Below are 11,405 nucleotides of genomic sequence, written 5' to 3'. Positions count from 1 at the left end.
CAACATTTCCCTTGACCCAAGTAGGTTTCAACGTGTGAAAAATTCTAACCTAGTGTATCAATGTCAAATCCTAGTTGTGACAGTATGCTATAGTTTTGTAAGATGTTATTGAGGGAACTGGATAAAGGATACATGCGATCTCTCTATTATTTCTTACAATAACATATGAATCTATAATTATCTTTAAAAAGTTTAATTAAAAAATTCTAGGAGCTTCCCTGGTGGCGCAATGGTTGAGAGTCCGCCTGCTGATGCAGGGGACACGGGTTCGTGCCCCGGTCCGGGAAGATCCCACATGCCGCGGAGCGGCTGGGCCCGTGAGCCATGGCCGCTGAGCCTGCGCGTCCGGAGCATGTGCTCCGCAGCGGGAGAGGCCACAACAGTGAGAGGCCCGCGTACTGCAAAAAAAAAAAAAAAAATTCTAGGGCTTCCCTAGTGGCGCAGTGGTTGAGAGTCTGCCTGCCGATGCGGGGGACATGGGTTCGTGCCCCGGTCCGGGAGGATCCCACATGCCATGGAGCGGCTGGGCCCGTGAGCCATGGCCGCGGGGCCTGCGCCTCTGGAGCCTGTGTTCTGCAACGGGAGAGGCCACAAAAGTGAGAGGCCCGCGTACCGTTAAAAAAAAAAAAATTCTAAAGGTAAGATAATTTAGTATTCATTCAGCCTGCTTATGTAGTACCACCCCAAAATGTATTCCTCCACAGAACGTTCTGTGGTGCTGAATGCTCACTGATGGAACTTAGGGTAGTAAAGGAAGTCTCCATTTCTGGTAGGTGATATATTTTTCCCTGAGCTGAGGACATCAGACTCTGTTCTTAAGCACACACAGCATCTGCCCATAGTCAGTGTTCAATAAATATTTATTCAATGAGCTAATTATTTCTGAGAATGCCAAAATGACATCCAGGCACAGGCTATGAACTCCCAACACTGCCTGTCACAGCACTTCAATGTGGAAAGACACCAGCACCACAGACAGGTCTGTAAATGACTCTGAACTGTTCACAAAGCACTTATTCTTAATAAATGTCCAAAATGTACAGCTGACTCTTATCCACATTTATCTAGTTACTTAATTCTTCCATACAAGTTGTATTACGTAGTAAGGTAGAACGAAGAAATTACTGTCAGGCCATCTATAAAATCCTGTTCTTTAAATGGATATTGAAATAGTCCTAGTCTTACTGACAAATCAAGCCACTTTCCAAAAATTGACTAGTATAAATGGGGTTTGGGAAGGACATCCCCATCAGGAAGTAATTAAGCACATGAAGAGAACCTACTTGGCTTGTCAATTCTGGTAAAGGATGAAGTGTCTAAATCTCCAGGTTGTGTTTATTATTCCATCTATTTAGAGAACAGTTAATGTATAAAACAGCATACTTTTCTACTCTATCATAATCCATTCAGCCAATCTCTATACTTAAGGAATGTTTTGGGGACTTACCATCCTCTAAATATTCTAAAGAGTATTTTAAGTGTTTTAATTTCATTTCAATTATCATTTTATAAGTTACAATCTCTCCAAAGTTGCAAATTGAAATCAACTACTTAATTTTAATATAAACCAAGTTCTGTCTGAGCATGTTTCTTTTATCACTTATATAGTCAGGAATACTTCCTCCTTTACCTCGTGAAAGAGCAACTTAATTTTTCCCACAGGCTGTCTAAATTGAGTTCTAAACCAACTCGAGCAGCTGCTGCTTCTGAAGCTGATTAGTAAAACAAAGTATTCAGCGTAACACAGGAGTTGATTTAAACCGATAAAGAGCAGGAAACTCAGAGCTGAAGGAGAACCCAGCTCCTGACATGGCCCATTGTTCCTTGGTACACTAAGGCACTCATCAAGTTAGGTGACCTCGTATCTCATCTGGACTAAATACCAAAGCTGAATGCACCTATTTAAGGCAGATGAAGCCTCATCCTTGAATTTCCAGATCTAAATCACTATGGTCCTTTCTCATTTATTTTCTAAATTGGCAGCTTTTATAAGAGTAACTGAAGAAACACAGGTTTCATACGGAGGAGGCAGTTGGGAGACTAGTGTATCCTCCTCGATTGTGTAGAAGAGAATCTTTGAAGTTTAAATTCAGCAGATATAGAAGCCCTGCATATTAACGCTGTCCTCTGAATGAAAGAGACTAGATTTACAAATAAAGCCTAAAGGGATGGGGGAAGTAAAGCTTACGGTTTTCAAGCTATCATTACTCAGCTATAGCATCAAAACACTGTGCAAAAGTGTTTTAAGTCAGTCAATTTTAGAACTTACCTATACGGATGAACTATAATATTTAACTACTCCTAATTTTGGTATTGACCCTAATACTTAACTTCCACCAAAACTACCCCACCATTTTCTTCTTTTCAAAGCCTCTGATTGCAGACCATATTCCATACTCAGCCACAGAACTAGGCCATGAAAAAAAAACACCCCAAAACAACAGTAAAGCAAAACAAATTCCCCTGTTTAAGGGAAAAAAAATGTCAGTTTAGGGCATTTGGGGAACTATGAGGAGTCCTTAAAGTTGATGTAGATTTCATGTGGTCCATTTGAAAACAGCCATATTTAAGGGAGATTTACCTTTAAATAAGCTCAGTTGTACCTTGCCACCATCACTCGTGCCCTGGACATTCCAAATATTTTTTTACTCCTAAGAATGACAGAATGATACAAAACCCTGAAACACCATTTATCTCTTATACTTGCAGATTCATTTACCCAAGAGTAATGACTCCTTCAAGTTATACAACAAGATGGCAAAGTTATTTGGAAACTAGGCCACCTAAAACTTTTCAGTCCCGTTTTTTGGAAAAAACGTTTTTCTGGAGGGAAAAAAATCATGAGCAGATAAATAGAGCATTTAGGACAGTGTGTGCAGGTTTGTAGGGTGTATGCAAAAGAGCACCAGGAAACAATTCAAAAATAAAGCTAAGAAAACAATTTCATTGCCAACAGCATCAAAAGAGAATACTTAGAAATACATTTAATGATGTAAAGTGCAAAACATACTCGAAAACTACAAAATATTCTCTAAAGAAATGAAAGATCTAAATAAATGGAAAAACTTCTCACACCTGTGGATTGGAAGACTTAACGTTAAGATGGCGGTACACCCCAAACTAATCTATAGATTCCACACAGTCCCTATCAAAATCCCAGCTGACTTCTTTAGACACGAAGCACCAAGCAAACATCATCTACAAGAATGGGAAGTACTTGCATCTTGGAGTTACTTTTGCTTTGTAGATGAGGGTTTTACAAACTCTGAAACAAAAGACATCACTGCATCGGCCCGGACTGTGCGCCTCCAGGGCTTCCTCAAGGTAGGTTTACTGAAAACCCACATAAAAGCCCTCATGTCCAGACAAGGCCCGCGGCTCTGTAATATAACCGCGTCACTGCCAGCTTAATGTAGTGCTGACAGTGCTACATCCACCTGGAAAGAAAAACCTGTCGGGGTGGAGTGATAGGAGCTGAGGGAAAGCAGCAAAAACAAACCAACCAGCCAAGAAAAATCGCGTCTTCACCTCCTTGCAACGGGCCAGAGTTTTAAAATACATAAAGGAGAAAATACGTTTTAAAAACCTTGAACTCGGGCTTCCCTGGTGGCGCAGTGGTTGAGAGTCCGCCTGCCGATGCAGGGGACACGGGTTCGTGCCCGGGTCCGGGAAGATCCCACATGCCGCGGAGCGGCTGGGCCCGTGAGCCATGGCCACTGAGCCTGCGCGTCCGGAGCCTGTGCTCCACAATGGGAGAGGCCACAACAGTGAGAGGCCCGCGTACTGCAAAAAAAAACAAAAACAAAAACCTTGAACTCTGCATTTTCTTGGGAAAATTTGCAAGGCTATTTCCTTTAAATAAATGGGACAAATGTTATTGTTTGACATGAGTCAACCAATTTATACAAGCCCTCTAAGGAGCAGAGTTAGTACCAATCACTAATACAACAGAAGTGGGTTATATTGCATACTCTCTAGTCTAATGACTCTCACTGCGTCAGGATATAGAGAAGTTAGTCTCTCTCACTCTGAAAAAGGGATAGTAAGTGGAGCTGAGACTATCTTTTAGACACATTTCCTCTCCCTCTCAAATGACCATTTAAAAGCAAATCTTTAATTAAAACCACATACACAGAAAATTTATGCCACTCACAGGAATTTATTGTTCCGTTAAATAAGACTATAGCAATCTGAATTGTCTATTTAGAGCTGCAGTTCCATCCAAGATTTATGCTAATTAAGCCTTTTTTCTTACATCAAAAACAAGACTCCTACAAAAGAAAAAAAATAATCACTCAGGGGAAAAAAATTTAAAGCTCTCCGAAAGAAGTACATTTCATTTACATTCGGAAATGAGAAAGGCAGCTGTTATCCCTTTACAGTGATAGATGCCACAGAATGTGCTAATCTACACAGGCTCCTCCTTACACAACACACTGCATTACATTTAGAGATTTGATACATGAAACTTTCTCCCAAAGGCACAGACAGGCGCACGGCATTTACTTTGGCCGGGAGACTCACGGTTTTACTTGAGAGGAGCCTATGTTAACGACAGGTGCACTTAGTGGCTATCATATCTTCATATTCCTTATAAGCGATTGAGCCATCAGGCTCAATTGCCAAAACACTCAAAGGGCTGTACTTGGCAGGTACACAGGATGGTCTCGGCACTGAGGAATCGAGCTTCTCATGGATGATGTTCTGCACCATGGTGTGAACCGGAGAGCCATACCGATGTCCGACCGCCCTGGGACAGTCCCCTTTACAGTATCGAGGGTTGTATTTGTGTGGAGCCACAATCCAGTTGTCCCACTTCAGCTGACTAAAGCTGAGTCTAAAGTCATGGAGCTCACACTCATTTTGGGGAAAAAGAAACTGTTTGAAGTATTCACTCGGATTGAATGAAGCTGGAACCAGAGGCTTCTTCAATTCAGAGCCGACAGTTTCCTGATCTCTCCGGTGACGGGACGATCTTACACCCTCAGCAGCCTCTTCTCCCATGGGATAGGCAGACAGCTCTCTCTTCTGGTCAGGACCCTGTGAAGGCCTCTTTTTATAGTGGAGGGAATACCACCTGTGATAAGCCTGAGCACTTGTGTCATTCAGATATAAAAGCAGTGAGGGGGCTACCAGAAGAGTCATGTTAAGTGGACTGTCCTGCGCTGAAGGATGCTGCAGCTGGTCTTTCACACACGTAACGTTTACAGACATGTGAATACTCCTCTTGTTGGAGGCCACTAGAGGCTGAAGGAGAGCCGTCACATCAATCTCAATCCATCTGTATTTCTTTCTAAGTTCAAACTGTGAGTGAAAGGTAAATGAGTATGGAACTCTTGGGAGAGTCTTGCTAGAAAACTCTGGCTCTTTTATCACCAGGTTGCACACACATTTAACAGGAGAGGGAAAAGAAACGGAGTTGTTGAAAGTGTATAGCAAGACTGACTTGAGTAAATGTTCAACAGCAGTAACACGATCCAGGTTAAACAGCAGGTCCACTGATGATGGAAGGGTACCTGAGGAGAAAAACAACCACCAGTAATGCTCAATACAAATCGAAAGCAACGCAAAGTCAGATCAAGGAATTAGCACCTCAGAATGTGCTTCTACCCTTCTTTTCCCACTTTCTCAAGTCTCAAAAAAAAAGTTGGGGTGGGGTGGGGGTTATAAAAAAAAAAAAGCAGGTAACCAGTACCATAACTAAGTCCCAGCACTTACAGCTGGATACTTAATCACCAGCAATTCAGAACAGCTCTGGTGAATTAAAACGGGGAATCATTACATTCTGAAGTTTCAGAATCTTAATAATTTGCTTCAAACATAGAGGAAGCTAAGAAAGAGAGCAGTATCTTTCTCTTGAAGAGTCTCTAAGGGGAAAAATATAATAAAGACACTTGCCAGGCTTGTCAAGAAAACATTCAAGTCCTTATGGACAGAATCAATAAAGAAAATATAATTGCCCAAGTTAATTTGGAACACCTGAGACCGATAACAAATGGAGGCTCTAAACCCACTATAACAAAACAGGACATCAAGGAAGGAGGAAAGGTTTTAAATAGCCACAAAGGACCTGCTGAGTTAGAAGGGTTTTCTGTAAGTTATGAGCTAGTGAATATAGATTCTGTTTTTTAATAGTGGAGCAACTAAGTGCTTTGCTCCCTTCTCTCACACACACAAGATTGTTGACTAATGCTTTGTTCTTATAAGGATCTACTGTTCCACATAGGTACTTAAGCTTTCCTCTCACAGAAAGCAACAAACATGGGGAAATATCCTGTTTCATAAAACACACCAACAGCTGAAAGAGATTCTTTAGGCACATATCCAGGCCAGAATTGGTAGAATGAGAAGAATATGCAACTTGGAAGTCAAAATGCCTCTTTTCCAGTCTTGATTTTGTGACCTTGGACAAGACGCTAACCTCCAGCAGCACTTTCCCAGCCTTTAGGGCCATTAAGTCTCTTCTATCATATTAGCCCAGCTTAACCCATGAGGGCATTAGGAAGAAACAATAAGATCAAGTACCAGATTTGTCTGGAATTTGATATTGAGTATCGTGCAAAGTAAAATGTGAGTCAAGGAGCAAGGGCCAGATCCTTTCTGTAACTGAAATGCAAAAGGTCTATCTTCTTCCCTCCACCCATTAACCAGTCTGCTCCTACACACCTGTCACCTGGTCCCCAGGAGCCTGCTTGTGCTGGGCACAGGGGGTGAAGAGCCGAACAGTGTTGTAGAGGTGACTTCTGTTGGACTTCGGGATCCCCTCCTTGGTAGCACATGCTTTATAGAGCCTCTTCATGTAGTGCAAAGCTCTGTCATCTGGCTGCAGCCTGGGGGCCTCCGTTTGCCCATCGTACAGAACCTTAAAGAGAGGGGAAAGGAGGCCAGGTCTGTGTCTCCCATCTAGAGGCTGCAGAGAGGACCGAGGCTCAGCCTCAGTTTCCAATGGAGCACTAGCTGCAGTCTGAGCTTCTCCCCTAGAAGCCTGAGAACCAAGGCTAAGAGGAAAACAGAGCCAGGCAAAGCAGCAAAAACAAAGGAAGAATTTGCTGGGAAGTGCCATGGCTTGGAAGAATTAGCAAGAAACACGTTTCCCCATACCAGTCTTCTTCCTAAAAGCCAGGAAGAGCCTCTGTTGGTCTCTTAAATAAATTTTAGGTGTGTGCGTGGGCTAGGTTCACTTCTGTAATCAGACATCAAGGATGCCTAGCTGAAGGTAATTTTATCAGCTGTATGTCAAACAGCTGATAACACTCTATTTATCCAATTTCTCCTAATTAGATACAGATTTACTTGGTTATGTAGCTTTCCTTTTCCCTTTCCCTGGCATTTATTTAAAAGCGCTTAAGTTAATGGACTAGTTATGTAGCTGAAGGGCTAAGAGGAATTGAGGAATGATCTTAAAACAAAACCACCCATTTTCTGAGAGAGATTAGTATTCTTAAAGTGTTCCTTAGGTGCTTGCTGAAACTTCCAAGGGACATGGAAAGGCTAACTAATTATTCATGATGATACACAGATCTGTTGGTATGCAACTTATGGTATTCGGTTTACTCTCCCTCTCTATTCTCATCACCTCTCCCACTTCCAGGTGCTTAGAATAATTTACTGCATGTTGATTTGGAGGGTGAGAGAAAGTCACAATTGGCAATGAAATTCCAGAGAGCACAGAACTATTAAGTTGCCTAGTTCTCTCAGGTAACTTAGTAAGGATATGTACTTGGAATACTGCAATATGCTTTTAAAAAGGAGGACATCGCCTTTAATCCTGACTCATTTTTAAATATAATTATCTTGATGCCTTTACTTTGGTCTGCACATTCATCTATACATACTTTAGTTGAAAGGTTTAGAGATGTTTTCAGGTGCTAGAAAATAAATGAAAGTTTTATTAATCACTCAAATGGTGGTAGAATTTGCTAGGATATTTTTGTTCTTAACTGTTATAAGTATTTATGTTCCTGCCTCTGAGCTAAAATCAGGTTAGAGATTGTTTTAGAAAAAATGAGATGGGTGCACAATGAAGAGCTGAATATACTCATGGTATAAGATACAGACCAGTCTATGCAGTACCCAGGCTGATAAAACCGAGGTATATTCGTAAATATTTTTAAAATAAATTTATTTATTGTTTGTTTTGGGCTGCACTGGGTCTTCATCGCTGCACGCGAGCTTTCTCTAGTTGCTACGAGCGGGGGCTGCTTTTCCTTGTGGTGCACTGGCTTCTCATTGCGGTGGCTTCTCTTGTTGCGGAGCACGGGCTCTAGGCGTGCCGGCTTCAGTAGTTGTGGCACGTGGGGTCAGTAGTTGTGGCTCGCTGGCTCTAGAGCTCAGGCTCAGTAGTTGTGGCGCATGGGCTTAGTTGCTCCACGGCATGTGGGATCTTCCTGGACCAGGGCTCGAACCCGTGTCCCCTGCATGGGCAGGTGGATTCTTAGCCACTGCGCCACCAGGGAAGCCCCTATTTGTAAATTTTAAGTCATTGCCGGCCAAGCCTCCCTGGCCCGTGGCTGGTAAGCAGGGTTATAAAACACAGCCAAACTGTTGAATGAGAACTTAGTCCTAGATTACACATGGCCAGCAATTCCATGAACATTTACAGACATGCTGCATCAAGTGGAAAAGTCAGTCAGCTGCACAGGACAGCGGCATCCTTAAGCAGACAGCACTTTTCCGAAAATGGAATCGCCTCCCTCCTGGGAAGTGGAGTGAACTGTGGGCAACGTGACATCCCGCCCGCGGCAGAACCCTGTCCGAGAGAAGCCGGCTGCTGTGGAGGTCGCCTCTTTCTTCCCTCCTACCACCACTAACAGCTGTTCAGCAGTTGCTGGACTGTTACTTGAGGACTCCTGTGGCTAAATTTGAGGAAACATTTTTATTCTCTCTTGGGAAAGTCTACACCCTGCCAGTGGATTCTAACCCGGTGGGTGCCAAGAGAAGTCCCAGATCCGTGTCCCTGGGGTCGCTGAGAGCTTGAACATAACCGATTCCTGTTCCAGCTACTGGACAAGACCCTACAAAACCTCGCGTCGGCTGCGGGCGGCGGCCTCAGGGGCGCTCTCCACCGCGGGAGGACACCCGACCCTAAGCGCGCGGCCAGCGAGGCCCTCGAGGTCGGCGGGCCCCTGGCTCTTCAATTCTTAGTCCGTGCGGCTCCCGGGAAAGGCGGGAACCGAGCAGAAGCTTGAGAGGGTCGAGAGGGCGCCGCCGGGCCCCAGCGCCCACTCAGTCGCGCTTGGCCCCACCCCCAAGCAGGCACCGCCCACCTCACGTCACTCGGCCGGGGCGCTTCTCTCTCACCCGGGGAGGATGGCGCCTTCCTCCGGAGACAGCCGGGAACTGGTCCTCCCGGAAGTGACCTCATTGCCTCCTAGAGCGGCGTCCGACCCTACCGGAAGTGGCGGACGGAGGCTGGTGGATTTCGCTCTGAGGAGGGCGAGGTGACCTCGGTGCGGGTGTGGGGTCCGGTAGTGCGGTCTCGGTGGCCCTGGGGGGGAGTGGGGGCGCCGTCAGGGCTGGGAGGGATGAGGTGCGCTGGGGAGAGCCTCGGGTTGGGGGCGGCATGTCCGGGGCCTGAGCCCAGCGCCTTTCTACCCTCCGTCCTGCAGGCGCCGCCGCGACCATGGGCCGCGAGTTTGGGCATCTGATGCGGATGCGGCATGTGATCACCTACAGCTTGTCGCCCTTCGAACAGCGCGCCTTCCCGCACTACTTCAGCAAGGGCATCCCCAACATGCTGCGCCGCACTCGGGCGCGCATCCTTCGCGTCGCGCCGCGTGAGTGCTCTGGCCGGGCGGGGGGCTGGACTCCCATCCACAGTGGGCACTGCGGGTCCCTCACTGAGCACTCTACAGCTCGCCATACACACGTTTTCTCATTGAATAGTCCTGAATGACGTTGAACTGTTCATAGCGTCCCCATCTTATAGATGAGGGAGGTGAGTCACAGAGAACTTAAATGACTGGCCCAAGGTCACTTGTGTGACTCCAGCGTCTCCCTCTGAGATCATCTTTACCCACTTCTTAGCGATGAACTGTTTTGTGTTAAAGGTGCAGCGGATAGTGATGATAGTTGCACAACATTGTGACTTTGCTAAAACCCACAGAAGTGTACGTTTCAAAATGGTTAAATGATGAAGTTTATGTAAATTTGATCTCAGTTATCTCATTAAGATATTTTAAAATGTGCAACAGGGGAGCGATAGGGAAGAGTTGGTCACAGATTTTCCTGGGTAAACCCCTTTCTTTTACACACCTGTAAAAATGGGTTTGTAATGTAACCTTTCTTGATCGTCTCGTTTAAGAGTCGTTTCTTAAAAACTAGAGACAAGAAGGTCTGTTGTGAGTCAGAAAACGACTGAGATCCATGTGTCTTGTAAGTGCTCACTGCTTATTTTCACTTATTATTTTTATAGCATTCGTAGTGTTTTATCTTGTCTACACATGGGGAACACAGGAGTTTGAGAAATCCAAGAGGAAGAATCCAGCTGCCTATGAAAATGACAAATGAGCAACTCATCTGGATAACAGTTCCTTGTCTCTGAAAGACCCTTCTCTGGGAGACGAGACTACATTGTAGTGTCTTGAAGACACAATAAACTTATTACAGGCTGCACTGTTGTGATTTTGCGTTTTGTGTGAGCAGAGTCCTTGGATGTGATTGCTACTTTTCAAGTTCATGAATTCCCCTCCCCAGCATGAGTCCTGAACCGTTTTGGCTAGTCTGAGTTTGCTGAAGGATTGTAGCTCGCTCCTTGTTCTATAACCTACAAGAATGTAGCTGCAGCTACTCCTGTAGCTGAACAGTTGTGGATGGCATCGACTGGGGGTAATGTTGGCTCCCTGCCCACTATTTCCATACTGACAATAAAATCTAGTAATTACAGTGTGTCAGGTACTCTTCTTAGCCCTTTACACAAATAAGTTCTTTTAAACCTCACAACTACCTTGGATTTTTCAGGGTTTTTTCCTTCAAAACTACCTTCGAAGTATCACTATTACACTCATTTTGCAGATGAGGACACAGGCACAGAGAGGTTAAGTAATTTGCCTCAAATTATACAGCTAGTGAATTATACAGCTAGAGCACTAAAGTTTGTGCTCTTAAGGCTGTGCTGTACCACATGATAGGAAGTCAGCTATGAAAGGAAAGGGTGAGGTGACCCCTTTGCCTCTAGAGCTGGGGTCAGCAAGCTGGCTGTGTTTGTACCAGGTTGCTAACAGTGCTTTTTAGCCGTGTATGGCCCACCCATAAAGCCTAAAATATTTACTCTCTGACCCTTTATAGAAAATGTTTACCCCTTAGAGCCTCTGAATTATCTTTCTAGTGGAAAAGACCCTTTTCCCTTCACCAGGACATGGTGCGGGTAGGTGTTGGCAGTTTTATGCTTCTGGTTCCCCTGCTCC

The 11,405-nt window shown here is 44.7% G+C and overlaps 2 protein-coding genes across 5 annotated transcripts; one reads left to right on the top strand and one right to left on the bottom strand.

The window, feature by feature from the left end:
- Positions 1-4,548: 4,548 nt before the first annotated feature.
- Positions 4,549-7,063, bottom strand: GDF9 (growth differentiation factor 9; the record flags this gene model as incomplete). Its single annotated transcript, XM_082624040.1, has 2 exons — positions 4,549-5,516; positions 6,667-7,063. 2 exons carry the CDS (start codon positions 7,061-7,063, stop codon positions 4,549-4,551), a joined length of 1,365 nt encoding a protein of 454 aa, XP_082480166.1.
- A 2,276-nt stretch (positions 7,064-9,339) lies between these two features.
- Positions 9,340-10,612, top strand: UQCRQ (ubiquinol-cytochrome c reductase complex III subunit VII). Of its 4 annotated transcripts, none has more exons than XM_082624059.1 (3): positions 9,340-9,440; positions 9,609-9,776; positions 10,415-10,612. In XM_082624059.1, exons 2-3 carry the CDS (start codon positions 9,623-9,625, stop codon positions 10,507-10,509), a joined length of 249 nt encoding a protein of 82 aa, XP_082480185.1. In that variant the 5' UTR covers positions 9,340-9,440; positions 9,609-9,622; the 3' UTR covers positions 10,510-10,612. The 4 variants fall into 4 exon arrangements, with proteins under 4 accessions (XP_082480185.1, XP_082480186.1, XP_082480188.1 ...); XM_082624060.1 differs by having other exon boundaries at positions 9,416-9,467; XM_082624062.1 differs by having other exon boundaries at positions 9,431-9,455.
- The last annotated feature ends 793 nt before the right edge of the window (positions 10,613-11,405 follow it).

This window comes from Mesoplodon mirus (assembly GCF_964341445.2).
Source record: "Mesoplodon mirus genome assembly, chromosome: 5".
Taxonomy (NCBI): Eukaryota; Metazoa; Chordata; class Mammalia; order Artiodactyla; family Ziphiidae; genus Mesoplodon; species Mesoplodon mirus.
This window is presented reverse-complemented; position numbering and strand designations above follow the sequence as displayed.

What these genes read in the sequence shown, in the direction of transcription:
- UQCRQ (XM_082624059.1), top strand. Translation starts at nt 9,623, where the DNA reads ATGGGCCGCGAGTTTGGGCATCTGATGCGGATGCGGCATGTGATCACC. An exon ending in CATCCTTCGCGTCGCGCCGC is followed by an intron (nt 9,777 to 10,414) that starts GTGAGTGCTCTG and finishes TTATTTTTATAG; the next exon opens with CATTCGTAGTGTTTTATCTT.